The sequence below is a fragment of the Mizuhopecten yessoensis genome, unplaced genomic scaffold, assembly GCF_002113885.1.
Source record: "Mizuhopecten yessoensis strain PY_sf001 unplaced genomic scaffold, ASM211388v2 scaffold716085, whole genome shotgun sequence".
Lineage (NCBI taxonomy): Eukaryota > Metazoa > Mollusca > Bivalvia > Pectinida > Pectinidae > Mizuhopecten > Mizuhopecten yessoensis.
In genome coordinates this window covers 80,746-100,869 of record NW_018479940.1, presented here as the reverse complement: position 1 = coordinate 100,869, position 20,124 = coordinate 80,746, and the positions used below count along the sequence as shown (strand labels likewise).

The following is a 20,124-nucleotide window of genomic DNA, read 5'->3' as shown; positions in this document are numbered from 1 at the left end:
TTCAAAAAGTCTATTAACTGATACTGTGGTATACCTTGACGTAAGAAGCGCTTGTTGACTTCGAATATTTCTGAAGACCATTGTTGTTGATAAGCTCGTGTAAAGGGTTGTTTTAAGCGTGAGATTCTCACCAGGCTTTCAATCTTAAACATGAAGTTTTGTTTCTGTTTTACCGTAACGGTTGTTTTCCTTTTTCTAAGTATTTTCTGTTTCTTTCTGAGATACATATAGGTGAAGAGATCGGCTTCGTTGGTTTTGTTTACATCTTTGGGAGCGGTACCATTTACCGATCTGTGAGGTGTAGCATTGTAGCTCTTGACAAAATCTTGCAATTTGTCTGCATATACATAAGTTCTGTATTTCGTGAAATACCTATACATCGTAGTCTTTAGCGTTCGTATGACACGCTCGACCATGGACGCTTTCTGTTCATTGCGACTAGTAAAGTATTTAATGTCATTGTCTTCACAATATCGTTTCATCAAGTTCCCGGTAAGTTCTTTACCTGCGTCGGTATACAAACGTTGTTGTTTTTGCATGTCTGACGATCGTTCTAAACGCATCTAACACGTCTTTTGTCGTTTTCGTCTTTGTAGGTTCCACCCATAAGAAGCGGCTGAATACACCTATGACGACGAGAAGGAACCGAATACCGACATTCTGTTTAGAGAGGTTCGACACGTCTGCAAGATCGGCTTGAAATTCCTCGTAAGGACCGGAGACTTCCACTCGTGCTCTCTTGAACGAACGCTTGACTGGTTTTTGTAAGCTATAATCGTCCAAGCTTTGAATATATCTTCTAACCTTATATAGACCTGGTGAAGCGAATCCTTGGGATTTCAAAATTTGATGAACTTTCGTTGGACTCATAAAACTACCTCCGTTCTCGAAATTGTAATACACCTTATCTATAAGTCGTCTCTCTTCCTCGGTCAACATATTCAATGATAATACAGACAATATAGTTATATGTAGTCTTTTATTGTAATGTTTTATGAAATTAGTGTTCTACACGAGTCATGGATGTCACTATTTTACAGACTTTCTCTCTCCATATTTATGTTTTGAGTTCATTCGCTCTCCATTCGGCATTACATAATTGTGATATGAAAGCGTTTCTAACTCATCTCTGAACTTTAAAACGAACAGTCTCTCGAATAAAGTCGAGAATCACTCTGATGTCATCTACATGAATACAGGCTATCTTCACATCACATTGTCTTTCACTAATGATTTCTCTGACGTGGTTTGCATACATCAATTTCAATAAGTTGTCCATACTGACGACTTCCGGCGCATCTAAAGTAGCATTCATTCCCATGATGGTATCTTGATGTTTTTACTAGGTGGATGCATTCTATAGAAATGTTTTTATGGTTCCAATATTTCAATGTTTTCCCACACTTGTAACAAGTCACGTAATCGCTGATACTCTCGTAGAAAAACCCGTCACAGGCTAACTGATAAGGACTCTGGCAAAGTTTACATCTCCACTGAGCAAATGTTAACCACCGATCGGTACAGGTCGTCATGTGTAGGTGAACTGGACGAGTGGTACCAGTGTTCATCTATAAGTAGAATGAATAGTTACGTTGCTAATATTCTTTCCTATAGTGTTACTTTATTGTTTGTCTACCGTAAGATCACCATTACATCCAAGTATCTTTCGGATACTCTTTCAATATGTGTTTCACTATCGTTTCTCACCTCTGTCAGAGTAGTTTTCACAATAACATACACAGATGGGACAAATGTATCTACATCGTCTCTCGTATTCTTCAACGATTACGGAAAGCTGATCACCATCAACGTCAATTTCCACATACTGATCATCGCTCATATTGTATTTTACGTATACTATCTATTAGTCAGATGAATAAATATGCTTGAACTTCACTGATTTTCTCTACGTATTTCTTTATCATTTCGCTATATCTTTGTTTCACGTAGTTCTCGTCTCTTAAACTCTCGTCTTGCATCAAACATTGTAATGTGTCTGAAGGTATACAAGATTGAATGGCAAACTTACACCAAGTCTTTTCCACTTCCGAATGATTTGCAACGGTCAATGCCTCGTCAAAATGTAAGTATATAACAACAGCACCGGAATACATCAGACATTCATGTTCCTGTTGACCAGCTCGACGATTCTCACAGCCTAAACATACGAATAGTTCTGTTATTTTAGGTTTTATAATGTATGCATATGAGAGACACAGCAGATTTTTCAGTAGTCTCCGATAGGCCTTTTCTTCAGTTTTTCGGATCAAATAGTTCTGCAGCCTTGATGATTCTTTAGAATATGTCGATTTAAACTGTCTTTTCTAGGAAATGAAGTATTGCAATGTGAACATGGGAATGGTTTCTCGTGACCTGCCAAATGTCTCTTGAAATTGTCCAATCTTCTTATACGTTTATTACAAACGTGACATTGGTAGTCCTCAGAGTCGGCCAATCGTACTTTTTTAGGAGGTGGTTGGTTTTCTTTGTCTTCTCCGAGTGTCTTTTTTAGCTTTCGTAATTGTTCCGCTACAACATCGTCGGGGAAGTCTCGCAATAGCTGCTCTATAGATGGTAGTTCAGCCATGGTAGCCGATTACACTATGAGCTGATGTTGTCGACACCTGTAGTTATATACACCTTAGAGAAATGGTGTAATGTTTAAAGAGGGTGTATATAGGCATGATGCAATTGTGTGGTCAGTGCTTGTATCCATATACACAGTCATAGTAGGCTGGACATCGATACATTGTGTCTATTTATAGATGTGATGTAAAGTTGAAGAAAGAATAAGTTCTTAAACGATAACCATTTACGCTTGATTGGTTTCTGTAAATTATTCAGAAAACGTTCCGTTGTATCTTCTACTGCTAACTTCCCTCCCTTCTGTTGCTTATCCGGTCTGATTTCTCCATCCTCATCAGCTTTTTGTTGGTCTGTTTGATTAATTTCTTTAGTGTCGGTAGATTTTAGATTGTGATTTGTATGTTCTTCGTTTTGCGTCTGTTTTTCGTTTTTATCAGGGATGTTATCATCTTCGATTAATTTGTCATATTAAGTCTTTGTTATAAAGACGAGTTCTCTTGCCATTGTTGATAGGTGTTGATAAATGTTGGTAAAACTCCAAGTAAAGCGGTGAATCGCCTTCTCCTCTCCTTTGGTGTTATATTTTTAGCTAACACTTTTCGAATGGCGAGTTTCTGTTTAGATACAGTCTTTTTATCTGCTTCAGACATCGGTATGTTATCCATGACTGTATTATATATGATTTCCGTTAATAATTGTAATTGTTCTCTAGTAAGCGTGTTTATGATAATCGTTTGCTGATGTTGAGGTGCAGAAAGCATAAAGTCGAGAAAATAATTCATTTTTTTGCTTCATAGATGATTGGATCCTCTCCGGGCAATATCCTAGTGCGAAGTGGGGGAAGTTCTGTCGGACCATCCACAATATTCAACAATATTCAACTGTGGACCGTGTGGACTGACGTCGACAAAAAGATATCCATATCTTTTAGAAACGGCAGACAGGTAACTCTGTCTAAAATATTCTAGCCGTCTGGGAAACATTTGTCTTCCCAACGTCTCGATTTGTGCTTGATCTCTATAATTTCTAAACAGGATAAAGTAATGAGTGTTTAAACTTAAAGTGCGCATGACCTTCCCCTTCTGAAATACATTCTGTACTAAAAATATGACAGTTACATTTCGGTGATGTGACCCTATGCAAAACATTTTCATGAGGTGTATGGAATTATATCCTTCTATCAAACAGTCGTCTAGTACGATTATCTTGTGTTTATCTGTAACAGAAGTCCATTCTTCAAACTGTGTTTCGTCTAAGATCCCTTTAACGAAGGTAATTTCTTTGATATTACGTTTGAGTTCATCAAACATAGGTTGCCAAGTATCGTAACAGATCATAATCTTAGCCGTAGGTTGACTAAACAAACCATCGGCATTCTCTAATATGTGTTTCATCAGAAATGTTTTACCACTTCCAGAGCTACCTGCTAACTGTATTGTGGCAGGACAGATGATGGGAACCAGACTTGTCTGTGACATGATTCAAAATGAAAACAGGTAAGTGAAAGTTCAATGTTTTATTAATATTCTTGACAACATGATTGATATCCATCACCAGTTTGAAAACAAAACGGAAAAGATATAATCATATACAAATTCATCGGTATGCGTATAATCATCACTAAATACATTAACTATAGAGTTAAGAGATACATTTCTACATCTATTAAGTAAATAAAATAAACAATATTGTCCACACACATTAGATCTAGCACTCTGTAATCGTGTTACATTAAAAGCTGTACATTTTGGAAGTGAAAAGTATTTTGGTGAATGGCCATAACTGTCAAAAAATTCTTTTGTTGTTGATGATTCCATAAAATAGGCCACCCAATTTCGTCCCGGTTGGTGGCTTTCGTCGGTATTGACAATAAATCCAGTGGGGAATTGTTCTATATGTATCGGTATGCGATCATGTGCATATACACCTATGTTAAGTTCTTTCATGATAAAATCACAATTGATGACGCAACGAAGTTGGTTGGTGTTCATGGCTTTAAAATCTATCTTGCAGCGTTGATTTCAAAATAGCCAGGATACTCAGCATAAACGATGCAGCTGATTGTTTTGGATAGTGTTCTTCCAAATGTGACTTCCAGTCTGACGTTTCCTTGTTTTAGTAAGGTAAGATATTGATTCCCTTGAAAAATAGGCTCCAAATTAAATGTGTATAACGAATAACCATTTGACATGTTTTGCCTGGCGATATCTAATCCACAATCGGATAACCATATTCCAGTTGTTTTAAACATGTTCCTTAGGACTGGAATGGTGGTCTGACCAGTGGTAGCATCGTAATCTGGTTTTATGATGTTACCTCCTACGGGTATTCCGTCCACATGGAGACCAATGGATGTTACATTGAATGGTTGGAAGAACCATGGGTTTTGATTGTATGCTCCCGTGATGGCGGTTGCATCGACAAACCCAACAGTTACTTAATTTGGCCTCATTCCTTGAAATATGTTATCATATGTAAAACTGGTTCCTCCAGCGGCAAGAGTGACATTGTTTAGTACACTTTCTGTAAATGGATATTTTGCAGTAGTTGTTGCTATGGCTTGACTTTGGGGATAGATGACGGCAGGGGTCACTTTGACTTTAGCGATGCGTAGTCTAATATCTTCAAACTCGATCTTGTAGTAAGGGTTTTGTTCGCCAGAAAGTAAGCAAAACTCTGGCTTTGATCTGTACATCTTCACATTTACGTTTACTTGATTGAGTAAATATCTATCCATTCTGAATAGGTCATGAAATATGGGGCCTTCCAAATCGACAACTTTGCCACCTTCGAATAATTCGGCCCTTTTTAGTAAAGCTAAATTATTACCCGTTCTCACATCTGTATCGTTCATCTCTCCATCAGTATCTTTATGCCATAACTGTGTTGTTAACTGTGATGTTTAAGCATCGTTTCCATATTTTAATAATGTCTGAATGTATGCCTTGTATGCATAGTTAGCAGTAGTAGATATCACAGTCCTTCCTTGAAGCGTGACATCTACTTGTGAAAACAGAGCAGGTAACAAAAAATGAACAGGTCCCACGTCTTCAGTAGAGCTTATGGCAGTTCCATCCGCCTTTTTTATCTTTATTTTAGCATACACTAGCAAATTATTCATGTCGATGTATTCCATACCATTCTGACCGGAAACGACGAATTCTATGGGCGAATCTCCAGTCATTTGTGATATTGGTAGTACGTCTTGATAGTATACGTTTTCAACGGCTGTCTGTGTTGGTGGTAATTCAAAAAGTTCCAGTTGTGAAGGTTGAGCTTCTCTGAAAAAGTCTTTGTTTATTGTAGCCATGATGATAGTAAGTGATTCTTAGTAGATTTCTTACGTTTCTGTGTAGGCTTCCGTTTCTGTGTAGGCTTACGTTTCTGTGTGAGCTTTCGCTTATGCATAGGTTTACGTCTCTTAAACTGTTTTCCTGTTTTAGGTTTGACTTTCCTTGGTGGTTTTCTCTGAGAGGTCTGTATTCTTTGACGTTTCCTACTAGAATGAGACGGTGTCGATTTTCTCTTCCTTTTTAACTCTGACTTGGCTTGATCTACTATTTGTTGTGATGGTGATACCATGTTAACATCAAGGTTCCGTATCGGTAAGGCTTTCTCTCCGTCACTGCTATACTTGTCGATGGGAATGATGAATTCAGCCGTATTACCTGATATACCTCCTCCCCTTTGTTTTACATCTTGCATATCTGTATAAGGATTGATCTTACCATCCGTAACCTTTCGATAATATTGTAGCCACTTACCCACATTGGGCACGTATAAGTTAGAAACATTCATCTGTAAAATGGGTAGGCTTTAAACTGAAGTGTAATCGTTGATGGTTTCTTCAAGAATGAAGCAAAGTTACCGTCACTGTCTTTAATAGATATTTCTATATCTCTGATTTCTGACTTTTTTACAGGAACGTACTGAGGGGTGTCAAGTGTTTGGCTCCAGCTTGCAACTTTCTGAGCTTTCACCATTCGAAGTAGATTCTGCTTCTCACCGTCGATTATGGATTCTCCAACAATACCGCAATGTATGTATAAATATTCTCTCGACTTTGTATTACTTGTCGTTACACATATGTCAACGAGTACCACATTCCATGTACCATTCAGAGTAATGGGTGATTTTAGTTGACAGCGAAAATGGTATGGTTTGTTGTCGGGGAAGTAGTCGAGATTCTTGTTACTGTTAATGATCACGTAGTGCGTCATGTTAGCTTTCTGTCATGTCTTTGATGTCTTTCTCGGGAATCCATTGATTATATTTAGAGGGCTATCCTTCGAATTGGACAAACCACTCGAGCTGACCTCCTCTACTACGTTTGCGTATTTTTTTCTCTAGAAACTATAAAAAAATCATCTTTTTCAACTCGTTGTAATTCTGACTGATACAAATTTCCTTTGATGGTATCATCTAAAAATTCTATCAATTGGTACAGTGGTATTTCCTGCATTAGAACTCTTTTGTGTATCTTGAATATCTCTGAAGACCATTGTTGTTGATAGGCACGCTTAAACAGCTGTTTCGTATGTGAAATGCGAACTAAATTTCCTATCTTGAATTTGTAGGGATTGGTTTTTTTCGTTTTAAGTGTCTTTTTTTATTTTTAAGTTTCTTTTTTTCTCAAGTACATGAAAGCAACAAGATCTGCTTGATTGTTGTCATTTACATCTTTTTGAGCTGTTCCATTGAGGGAGCGGTGAGGTGTAGCATTATAAGAATCAACCAATTTCTGTAGATTGTCTATGTATCTATAGGTTCTTAATTTTGTAAAGTAGCGAAATATCATGGTCTTAAATGTCCTATTGACTTGCTCTACCATGGGAGCATGAATTTCGTTTTGTGTAGTAAAATAATGAATGTCATTATCAAGACACCAGCGTTTGAACCTAGTCTGAATGAATTTTCTTTGGGATTCTACCTCTCTCGACTATTTTCTTAAGGGTTTCTAATACCTCTATTGCTGTTTTCTTGTTTTAATAGGTTCGACCCAGAGAAAACGGCTTAACACATCGATGACCATCAACAAAAATCGTACACCTGAGTTATGTTTGGCAAGTGACGTCATGTCCAATAAATCGGTGTCATATTGCTCGAACGGTTCTCCAACTTCTACACGTGCACGCTTAAATGAACGTTTTACGGGTTTTTGCAGACTGTAGTCGTCAAGACTTTGAATGTATCGTCTGATCTTATATAAACATGGAGAGTAAAATCCTTGTGATTTTAATATTTGATGTACTTTTGTTGGATTTAAGAATGTTCCACCGTTATTAAAATTATAATAAATGTCATCCACTCTCTGTTTTTCTTGCTGCGTCAACATTTTCTGTAACGTAATATACATGTGACGTTCAGAAAATGTTAAAATATAAAAGTATAATAGAAAGCATGCTCGTTTACACACAATTTAATGATTTAAATATACATACTGATAAAATGTTCATGCTTACAATATAATAAAGACAAGATATATACAATCAGTTAACATTTAAAATACATTGGTTAGCGAATACATACTTAAGCTGTTGTCTTAAAAGTCTCCACGTAAATGAACAAAAATGATAAACGTTACGGTTTTATAAAGCGACTCTCTACACGAGACATAGATTGAATCATTTCATCAATCTTTTTTCTTCTCCATAGTTTTTTCAATTCTGTATTTCTCCATTCTAAGCTAGACACATTTGTAATATAATTGTTTCTCATTTCGTTTGGAATTTTCCACCTGTTCACTTCCTCTATAAAATGTCTTATAACATCATTTTGTAATGATTGTTGATATAAGTAAAAGGCATACACAAAATTAAATAAAGAGTCCATTTTCTCGATAGTTGTCTGTATATCCTCCATTTCAGTGGTTGATGTGCTCTTCATGCAAAGAGTCTCAGTCTGGCACTGTCTGTTTTCTTTATAAACTTTAGAATGTTCCCACTGAAATGTTGTTTGGCATATTCTTTAGAGCGGAAACACTCATCTTCCATTAAATGTTGCAACACGTGTGAAGGAATACAGGATTGAATAGTAAATTGACGCCACAGTTTCTCCACTTCTAAATGGTTGACCGTTGACAGGGCTTCTTCAAAATATCTATCTACTATGTCTTCACTATCAAGCATGACACAGTCATGTCCTTGCTGGTTAGCTTGGCCCTCCACACATCCTCCGCATACAAACAATTTTGATATGACATCTTTCACGCTTTTTTCACAATCTTCTTATAAGCATTTTCTTCAATGTGGTTTCTCATATAAGAATGAAGTCTCTCCTCAAATATATCCATTATAAATTAGCATGATACTGTGTAACCGTAGACGTGTAGGGGTATGACCATTTGTAAATACACACAATCTGTCGACCACCTTTTATGTTCGATTTCGACGGAATCGTAGGCTGTCCAGGAGCTTAACTGTACTCCACACATGAAACAGGTGAATTTATCGCTATGTCCTGAATATGACTTAGTTCGTTTGGAATCTGTCGTATTTGTCCTTAAACGTTTGTAATCGATCCTCACATTGAATCATGGACTGGTATGCTGGTCGAATGTGGTATGAAGTATGACGGATACAGTCTGTTGTAATATCTGACATGTTAGTGTATCAAATCACAAACACACTGTAAACTTTCCGATAGAAACAGTATCTTTTTAAAATAGTCTCCTGTTATTTGTATACTCTTCCCGTCTTCTTTTAAACAGACCTTCAGCTCACCTTTGACTTTTTTCACAATGACTTCTTGTGTAATTCCAAGTCTAACTTACTCTGTGATATGCTTGTCAGAGTAAAATCTTCCTTGATTATACGGTTGATAATCTCTTGTGCCATTTGTGGAGACTCTAAATGTTTACCTTATATACACATAAGGTTGCATTACTGCTATTTCAACTCACTGTGTATAGAAGTGTGACATAATCCCTCCACACATTCTTTCTTCCTGGACTGTGTATAGAAGGCTACCCTCTACATATGTATAAGGTTATTTTTAAATATATGTTACCGTCACCGTGGACATGTTCGGTCTTGCATGATCCCCTCCAGCCTTACGGTGATGTGTATTCGTTATCGCCTATTTACGTCCGCATATATTATGTGATATAATCCCTCCACGCATTCTTTCCTATTGTGTTGCATATTAATCCCTCCACACATTCCATGGGTTTCCGTCTCCTATTGCGTCATACATGCATATCTAGGTCAAAGGTCTGTTTTACCGGCTGGGCCTCCACACATTCAATGGGTTTTCCCTCCCCTATTGCGTCATACATGCATATCTAGGTCAAAAGGTCACCCTCCACACCCTCCACAAAATGTGTGGAGGCCTAGCCGGTAAAATACCACTACTAGAGGCAGATATGCCTGCTTTCTTAACAAACCAGGTTTATAAAATATTCCTTAACTAACATTTCCGACCTATTTGCTAACTTTAGTGCACTAATACAAATGCCTGTATGGCCTCATGCGTTCCTCATCCGTACATAAATCGTATCTATTTAGCAATGTTAACGTGAAAAAAACAAATGTTCAACCATTAGATAGCATGGTACATGCGTGTACAGCAGTGTTTCGATTATAACATATTTCTTAGAAGATTGAAATTCAGGAATGTACTTAAAAGTCCAATCAATCAGTCGAATACACAATCCTGAACGGCACACTGAAACAAAAACATTCTGACACTTGAATACGAGTACTATCTCAATCATGAGTTCTACAAATATGAAAACAAAAATTAGAATATAAATCATATGAAAATATACAAATAAACCCGCTCTACGATATCAATCATACATCTAAGCGAAATGCATTATTATGAATAACAAAACCACGTCCGTACTGCTGTGCACGATAATGATAATAAAGGCTTTATTTTTTATTTATTTTTATTTATTCTTGATAACATATTGAGCATGAAGCTCATCTTACACATGGTCAAGATACAATGTATGATAAAATGTTCAATATTTACAGCTACCGATCTCGTCGAATGTTCCTAACACACGGCCATTGAAACCTGACCTCCTACACACATACAATGTACAGATTTTTAATTGTATATAGTGTGCCTAGCTACACTGAGATAAGACACGTGCGAGCGGGAATCATGCGCCTACAGACATTATTACCAGGTGTGCGTCCCACGTACAGCTACTCTTCAGGACGGCCGTAACATTATTTATTGTAGTCGTATACCAGTCAAGGTAAGTACTTATGACCAGGAATTATATTACGCCCTACCTATCTAAATAACTAAATTTAAGTCGTTACACCACTGTCGCGGCTTACGATCTAGAGCGAATTCCAATGGGTTCTTCTGCATAGGGAATTCCAGAGTGAAAAATAACCCCGGTCGATTACAGCAGTTCTTATTTGACAGAATTGACTGACTGTTGGTAGCCAGCCAAGAGACCCGGGACGGACAGCAAACATTGGTCTGTGTACAGGTGAGTTACTGGTACACGTGTAGCTACCGCCAGGGACAATATGGAACATGCTACACAATACGTGTGTGTTACCGCCGATCTTATCTCTATTCCGTCTTTTCGTATTGCAGAGTTACGTCATTTGTTGGTGAGAGTAACGTCATCAATTTGTAAAGAAAACGACGTATTTTCTCACACAAACCAATAACGTTGCAATCAATATCTGATCACAAGAGAAGATAACTCTGCAATACGCAAAGACGGAATAAACATGACGTAAACTGTTACGCTTACACGCACTCTCGGTTCACTGGTTCTGATATGTACCTTATATCAAACTATCTGACACACTGTCCCACTGCAGGCACCAGATTTTCCTCTACTGTTTTTTGTGTAGACAGTAACACCCCCCCCCCCCCCCCCCCCTTAATGTTGTTTTACGTGTTATTGTAGCGCAGTTGTGCAAAACCATTGCTGTTGACCAGAAAGCTCATATGGAAAGAGATAATACATTACAATAACATAATGAGTATGTCATAGTTATTATTAACCAATAAATCCAGTCATGTTGGGAAAAAATTCCTATTCAAAGTTACAGTTTGTGACAGTGGTAAGGTGAAGCTTCTAAATGCCTGATATCCGTGTTTAAGGGGAAGCCCCCGTCCCTTAAACAAAGATATTTATATATATATATATACCTATAGAAAAAATAAGATTAACGACCGACTAAAAAACTAGCTGCTTTCACCCTTCACAGCGCTCTTCAGGGTGAAAGCAGCTAGTTTTTTAGTCGGTCGTTAATCTTATTTTTTCTATATTTACTTCCTTAACATGGACATTTAATCTCTTTTTATTATATATACATATATCTTTTCGTTGTCTGATTGACTTTATCTGGCCCAGTAATGCTTGGAATAGAACAGCGTCTTTAGAGTTTCGCCCCCACAGCTCACTCCGAGGCTTCACTCCCCTTAATTTTATATCCATTTAACCCATGCACATACATTTTATTTCCCCAAGACATCGAACCATATTTTATTTTCCGGATGATAATATTTTCCAGGATAGAAGTGGGTCAAGCCAGTAGTAAAAAAATACGCAATGTCGGACAAGTTTCCGGAAACAATATATGACGTCAAAACGCCATCTTTTCTCGTGGATATTGACGTCATCCAAAGAAATGTGACGAGAATGAAGGAGACATGTGACCGGCTAGGTGTACAACTGAGGCCACATATGAAGACCCACAAAACAGTGTACGTAATACATATATATACACTTTTACTCTGGACGTGATTTCATTGGTCAATCTTCTAATTATGACAATCAATTACAACAATGCTTTTCGACGTCATCTTCCATTGTGACATCATTGTTCGTTGCAATTGTCCCCCCGATCAGATACAGGGATACTGTATTACCAAGAGAAACATACGCTTTTCTAGATATAAGGTATGAAGGTTAACGGAGAAAAGGGTCCCAAATGGTTGATGATTGGTTATCATTCTTATCTAACTCTCGAAGGTTAATTTTGAAATTGCAAAAGACACTCAGTAAACCTAACTTTATTCAACTCGAGATAGATAAACATGATTACCAAACACCACTCGTTGGGTAACCACTGTATACAATATATATCAATTCATTAACTCGGTGTCATTATCACATTGTCTAAGAATTATGACCATTCTCATCATGGTAACATTGTCTGTTCCCTTTTACATAAACTTCGCCAGACCTTTAACCAAATATTATGTTTTTTGTTTTTTTTTCAAAATATTTTCTTTTCTTGAATGTCTTGCTATTAGAAAAGGCGTTGTGATGTTAATAAAAAAAATCAGTATTTTAAAACGGCAAATTCATAAATTTACAATTCAGCTTACATTAATAACACGAACAAGTCAAAACGATTTTTAAAAAAGATAACTTGAATAATAGTTGAATAATAGAATGAACCCGATTACACAGCGGACTTCTTTCGTCTGCCATATTTACGTGTCATGTCTCCACTGTAGAGAACTAGGCGAAATGATGACGGACGGTACAAAGAAGTGTCTGGTTGTTTCCACTCTAGACGAGGCCGAGTTTTACGCTAGCCACGGATTTGATGACATTCTATACGCCTACCCGATAACACAACACAAACTTGGCAGGTAAGCAGTTGCTTAAATATTATAGCAGCAACGATACAAAAAATATAGGCTCCTCGACAGCAGCTTAGGTAGGAGGGAACTTCAGTTGTAGGTCCCTTGATACAGAAGACTCACTTTATCGTCTTTTGTCTTTCTCCGTAAATATTTGTTATTTTTCTTCTTACCATTTTATTCAGGTGCCGTAGATTAGGAGAAAAGCTAGATAAGTTTCACATGATGTTTGAAAGTCCGGAAGGTTTGGAATCATTGAAGACTTCGCCAAGAGGAAATGATAGGAAATGGTCTGTGTATCTGGAGATTGACCTTGGATTGGGACGAAGTACGTAATAAGTTAATACCATTTATTGTGATTGGCAGAGTTCCGATCTGACGTTACCCGGATGAACGTAAATTTAGACTAGATTATCTTTCTTAGTGCCATTGCTATCCGTTAGGTTCACTGTTGGGTTGTTCGAAGCAACGTAAACGAAAAGCTGAAATTCTTTGACAGATAACCCAAGTTAAATTCATTCGTGTTGAATATACATGTAACACATCATCATACTGATTATGTGTAACGTTATTGAACTATTTGTTATTTCCCAGGTAGATGAAGACTACAGACAAGTGTTATGATCGCCAATTTCTTTAAGTGATATGAGTGTTGATTTTATTGAATTTGTTCAATACTCTGCCTTGTTGTCACTGTCTCAGTGCTCGTTATGTGGGCGTTAAACTACTTGGATCTGACAAAAGAATGTTAACCTGGCGGGTTTCACCAATAACGCTGAGGACGCTGACCATTCCTGTTCTTCTCCTGGTACTTTGTCAGGGGTCTCCGTGTAACCCTTCCTTAATACATATTTTACTCTGGTTTTAACGATTTTGAGTTCGTGTTACGGTTTTGTTGACACTTCGGTATTCTTTTGCTTTTTTGTTATCTGGAATTGTGTGTGAGGGCCCTGTCAATGTCGGAATTACTTTGTGTGGAAAGCGTGATTGTGTTCGATTTAGCGATAACGTCAAAGTTCTCACGAGGAACAATCGCAATGTTGTCGTCACTACGCGCACCAGGTATAACCGCACGAGATTAACTGTAAAAGGTTATTGAGTCAATTACGCTTGAAACTGTAAACATTCCGGATTCAACCGTAAATAACACGTTGTTCAATTGACGTAACACTCATCAACAGTGTATCATGTCTAGCTGAAGCGGTTTTTACTGTGTCGTTGTGTTAAGATGGGCCCTTTTAAGGGCGCTGAGATTTTATGTGGCTACTTTAAAGCGGATGTTGATAGTTTAGGTAGATACACGACGGCCATGCAAAGTCCTCCTGGTCTTACTCGCGATAACAATGCGATTACGTAGATGCAACAGCCGTACATTGCAGTCTTCCTGAGCGGTCGTTACAGGTGTCTGTGCCACTTCGTGGACGGTCGGACGTTGATCCAGTCAAGTTTAGACGATTTAATTAAGGAGTTATTGTTTTTTCACTGCAACCAGATTATCATTCAACTTAATACTGCGATATTCCTTCATAGAAAAAACCAACAGCCATTTCCCTTTGATTTCCTGATAGCCGAGGCATACAGAAAAAGCGTTTTGGCTATCATTTTATAGTTTAGGATTGTTCAGTCGTCATGGGGTGGCAGCAATATTACGTTTATGTTTATAAAAGTAACAAGTGTAATCAAAAAGTTATTTGGTAAAATGAGAAAAGCGCTCTTTGGTTATCATGGACTTTCACACCTGAATGCTTTTAATGATTTTGGTAAGGAATATGGTGTCACGTAGTAGACATTCAACTCCCATATATTTATCCTACAAAACGTTGTTCCATCTTCAGCGATATGGAAGTAGAGGGAAAGGTCTTAACCTTTCTTTTTTGCCTAGTATATTCAAAAGCAATTATAGCTTATTAGGTGTGAACAAACGGGCCGAGTTCCAAGCATCAAAAGGACAAAATTCTGAATGTTTAAATTGAGCATTTGTGACCTATATAAATGACACTATCCCCTTTTCCGTTTGACCTTCTCGTGACCTTGTAGGTAAAATTGAATGTAACTACATATTGTAACTCATTATCATGTATTACAGCTGGTGTTGAATGGGACTCGGAAATGGCCTTGACATTGGCTACAGAGGCCGCGAACAGTCCCGGTATTGAATTTCTCGGCCTGTATGTACACAGTGGGGACTCGTACCTCGCCCGAGGCCCCGACCAAATGCGGGAGTCGGGCAAGAGAAACACGGATAAGTTGCTGCAGCTGAAGGTCAGGTAGGCTGTTACTGGTATTTTGTTTTATCATATACATGTATTAACTCAGTAAACAAACAGAGCTACTGACAGAGTGTTGGTCTTGTATTAAGTTTTACATTGTTTTGCATGTTATAACCTCATTAAGATATATCTCACTAACCGACATTTTACTGTGCACTGAAAATATTTACTTTCGCGATATTCTAACGACACTGTGAGTTGTCTCCCTTCCCTCGTTAGGCTGGCAGAAGCCGGGGTGACCTGTAGAAGCCTATGCATGGGTTCGACTCCAGGCTGCTCACATCCGGACGATAGTATGGCACAGCTAGACGCCTTTTCGCCCGGAAACTATGCCTTCTACGGTACCTATACATTTCAAAGCTCACGACCTTTAAGTTTTATATTTTAGGGCAGATTTCCAACACTTTATGAACGTTATAGTGGCCATCGAAACCTAAATTGAAAACTATGACGACAAATACTTCCAGATGAATAAAGCATGATGCATCAATACGTTTGCAGGTTTTAAGGGAAGGTCAATGTAGAATTGTCATTAACAAACGAGGAAATGAAATATCTATTTGTAAATATCTGATTGTAGATGCCAAAAAACATACAAAGTAAACAATTTACTGCACCATATGGTCATTTCATCTATTAAGGACTCATCAGTAGTGCCAAAGGTCAAAATTATGATAGTTCATGTCTAATGTGTTTCATAACATATGCAGAATACAGCGAAAGTGAAAAGTACAAAGAAAGGAAAACTCTAAATTTGCAAAACTCAAAATAATTCTTTGAATTTGTTTATTATATTATGAAAAGTTTCCACGAGAAAACAACGATACTAATTTATTCAGGAGAGCAATTTTATGGGCTTATACTGTTGCTCAATATCTTTAGTATACAAAGTCTATCCAATGAAATATTCTGATATATTTGTATTTGCGTTAAGCCCCTTTAACTTAATCTACAGAAAGGGAATAATTGCACATTAGTTCGACAGGACTGTACTCCAGCATCGAAATCGGCTCCGAGACACTAGGCGGGATATGCTATGTCCACATACGACTAAAGATTGTTCGTCTGCATGACTGTGCTTAACATAAGATATGATAGTATGTTTCTCCTACAAAAGATCGTTATGAATAAGAAAAACGTCAAAAAGCTTAGCGTCGTGTAGTTATGGATAATGTGACGTCACAATAACGATTACGCCAAGTGCAACATACGATATTTTTAGTTCATCCCACGCTCATGTTCATGGTTTTTTTTTTTGCACACAAAGGAAGCCCAATCTCTTTCTGTTTTCGAAAAATCATTCGCAATTTTCCAATGGCAACAATAAAAATTACGGCACTATTACCTTAGAGTCATTACATCGATCTATGTCACGTTCTGTACAGAGTGTATATAATAAGCTTAAGAGAAAGTTGTAGTCAGACATCTAACCTTTTTGGTTGACCAGGACTTCCGTTCAGACTACAAAGCATCTAACATCGCGCTTACACATTTGGTAGACTACCCAAATTAGTACACGGTCAGAAAGTGATTCGAATAGTACTTTAAAATTAGATTTATTGATTTTCTGCCAATAATATTACAATACATATATTAATCAGTTTTGTTTCTAGCAACATTTTAAGAGAACCAGTACTAGAAAAAAGTTTTTTGTATAGGCATGTTTAGATGTTGAGTTCCTGTCCTTGTTTTACAATTGTAGTACAGTAGTGAATATATAAAAGCGATGTATTTTGTTGCAATCGATAAATCAACTAGTAGAAATAAAAACAAGTTTCATAGCATGTAATTTGGTGCACCAATTTAGGGACGAATCATGGCAGAGTTAAGCATTATATTTAAAAAAAAAAATCAGTATCAGAGCTTTTCCTGATATGAACCACCATGGGTAGTCTTTGTCAAAAAAACGTTCATATACAATATCTAGATTTAAAAAAACCCACTGAAAAACTGTCAAATTTGTACCAATTGTGTTGTTAGACTCGAGTTGACATTTCTCTTTCTTCTTAACACGCGACCTATGTATTATATAATATAACCAATGTACATACACATTCAGTCTGTTATTTATTGTTTTCCCCGTGTCAGACGCCATGCAGCTGAGGATAGGTTCATGCGAGGAGAAGGATATTGCTTGCAGAGTTATTTGCCGTGTTATCAGCCACAAGCGAAGTCAAAACAAGATGTCGGTGGACGCGGGTTTTCTCGGGTTAAGTCAAGACGGCATGGACCAGGGACTGGCGGGGGGACCCGTCGTGTTCCAGGGCCATCCAGAGCTCAAGTAAGGACAACGACCATCACATATACCGGTATATCGGACATAGTCTACATGGTTGCTTCCAATAAATCTCAAGGTTTATCAACCAATACTCAAATCTTTTCTTAAATGTATATTATATAATGATTACTCTTTAGCCTTGACCTTAAAACCCCAGTTTCACGTCATTGACTTCCGTACCGAAGAACTTAACCTTAATTCTATGTGAAAATTTGAAGTGAACGTTCTATTGTTGACTATGGGCTTCAACAAGCTTTGCATACATTTAAGCATCGACAGTCTAGACATAACACACGATTTACATGGCAATTACTTGTGTAAAGTTTGGTACAGTTAGATTTTTATCATACTGACGCGACAATAAACTCGTTAAATTTGATTTGACTGTTAACTCAATGACCTGGACCTTCTTGTGACTAGACTTACCCGTCATTAATATCTTTAGAACTGACACGAACTTGACGTGTGTTGTGTACTCTGATGTCTAATTAATGTTTAAACGTCAGCTTATCTAACATTGACCTATCATGAGCCTCTACTGACACTGATTTAATGTAATACGGCTCTGACGTCACGATTGAAATATAATCTCCCCTTGTCTATCAACAGGCTTTTGGGTATGTGCCAAGAGTTGGGCAGTGTTGGCACACAGGGCACCCCGCTAGACTTTTCCAAATATCCGATCGGCTCTTTGCTTTTCATCTATCCGCATCACGTGAGTACTTGGCTTATTGTCATGTGATCTCTATTTTAAGCTGACTAAATAATATTCGATGACAGGAATGGATGGTTCTTGACCTGTTTCAACCAAGGTCGACATTTGTTTTAGTATTGGTACAGCAGCTTGCATTATAGTTTATATATTATAATTTAAGATTGACATCAAGAATTGATTCATAGTTTAAAGTAAGGAGCCATAGGATCATAACATGTACAAAGAAGCCACGCCCACCTCTCAATGATACCACGTGTGATACAGGCGAGTGTATGCCTTACAAACATACCTTGTATCACTGTTGTCATTTCGTTCTTATTTGTCGATGTTTCGTTGATTTCGTCTTCTAAATTATAATGTGATGAATGACAAATGTTCAATTGAGAATGTCATTTCAGTATCACGATTTGTTTTTAAGTAAGAACATCCAGGGATAAAATAAAAAAGACTCGGTTTTTCATTGTGTCCTCCTACTAAATTATAATGTGATTAATGACAAATGTTCAATTGAGATTGTCATGTTCATTTCAGTATCACGATTTGTATTTAAGTATATGTAACACATTTTTTATCCATAAGAACATCCAGGGATAAAATAAAAAAGACTCGGTATTTCGTTGTGTCCTCCTACTAAATTATAATGTGTAATTGATGAAAAATTTCGTACTTAATTAAGAATGTCAAATTCATTTCAGTATCAAGATTTTTATTCAAATAAATGTAGCACAATTGTATCCATAAGACGTCAAGAGATAAAATAAAACGAAGTCACTTTCTTTATCACAGCTATGCTATTATCTCTAACACCTTAAATAGCTATCATGTGACGTTAGGTTATTATATTTTCCTGTATTGTATTGGTGTTTCAGTCATGTGCTACTGCCGCGCTATACGAGAACTACTACGTACATTCTGGGGAAAAAATCGTCGGGGTCTGGAAGCCGACTCGGGGATGGTAGAGGGAGGACACGCCATTGAATAGCCGACCGGGGATGGTAGAATTGGGACAAGCTTTAGATGGCCGACCCGGGATGGTAGATCGGGGGCACGCCTTTAAGTTAAGGGCGGGGTATTGACTGTGGAATACGCAGGATCACATGTCAGTGTGTTATTTCTAGTGTTAGTGGAATATGTTACCATACATGTGAAGAGTAGAGGACACTCCTACTTTTTTCTTTACAATTTAATAAACCGAACCAAGACCATGTGCTAACGTGTTGTACTTGTGTTATATCCTTTAATGATATGCCGATAAACTACTTTAAATATTGTACCAAAACTTTGGATTTATGACAGTTAATCACATGGTTTTTCTGTGTGGCATGGTTTGTTTCCTTTTTGATCTGGTTATTTTTTTCGGTGTTCACGTAATGTGTATGAAATTCATAGTACGAATTTGAGACGCAACACGAGTTTTTGGTTGGCTAATCAAATCATGTTTTGAATAATCCTGAATTTAAGATGTAACAGGGACTTCGGTTGGCCAATCGAATCAATATATGAATGATATTCCGAACTTGGCATGTCACACGGCCATTTGGTTAGCCAATCAAATCAATATTTGATTGATATCCCAATTGTGACGTTTCCACTATGCTCCGTACCGGTCACACTGGAGATTCAGACGAGTATAACTACCCCAACTGGAGTGTATCAATATTCTAGTATAGATGCAAATATATACAGATAAGTTCATCTAG

General features: G+C 37.4%; 1 protein-coding gene and 1 long non-coding RNA gene across 3 annotated transcripts; both read left to right on the top strand.

The window, feature by feature from the left end:
- The first annotated feature begins 3,214 nt into the window (after positions 1 to 3,214).
- LOC110441654 lies at positions 3,215 to 7,870 on the top strand. Its single transcript, XR_002461902.1, has 5 exons — positions 3,215 to 3,530; positions 4,004 to 4,082; positions 4,600 to 4,709; positions 6,509 to 6,625; positions 7,579 to 7,870. It is a non-coding gene; the product is annotated as an uncharacterized LOC110441654 (long non-coding RNA).
- Positions 7,871 to 10,668: 2,798 nt separating this feature from the next.
- Positions 10,669 to 19,633, top strand: LOC110441658 (D-threo-3-hydroxyaspartate dehydratase-like). 2 transcript variants are annotated; one of them, XM_021484861.1, is made up of 10 exons: positions 10,669 to 10,795; positions 10,972 to 11,038; positions 12,081 to 12,273; positions 13,033 to 13,170; positions 13,347 to 13,489; positions 15,248 to 15,428; positions 15,651 to 15,772; positions 17,520 to 17,712; positions 18,319 to 18,424; positions 19,294 to 19,633. In XM_021484861.1, the coding sequence occupies exons 3-10, from the start codon at positions 12,119 to 12,121 to the stop codon at positions 19,381 to 19,383; spliced, it is 1,128 nt and encodes a 375-aa protein (XP_021340536.1). In that variant the 5' UTR covers positions 10,669 to 10,795; positions 10,972 to 11,038; positions 12,081 to 12,118; the 3' UTR covers positions 19,384 to 19,633. The 2 variants fall into 2 exon arrangements, with proteins under 2 accessions (XP_021340536.1, XP_021340534.1); XM_021484859.1 differs by lacking the exon at positions 10,972 to 11,038.
- Positions 19,634 to 20,124: the final 491 nt, after the last annotated feature.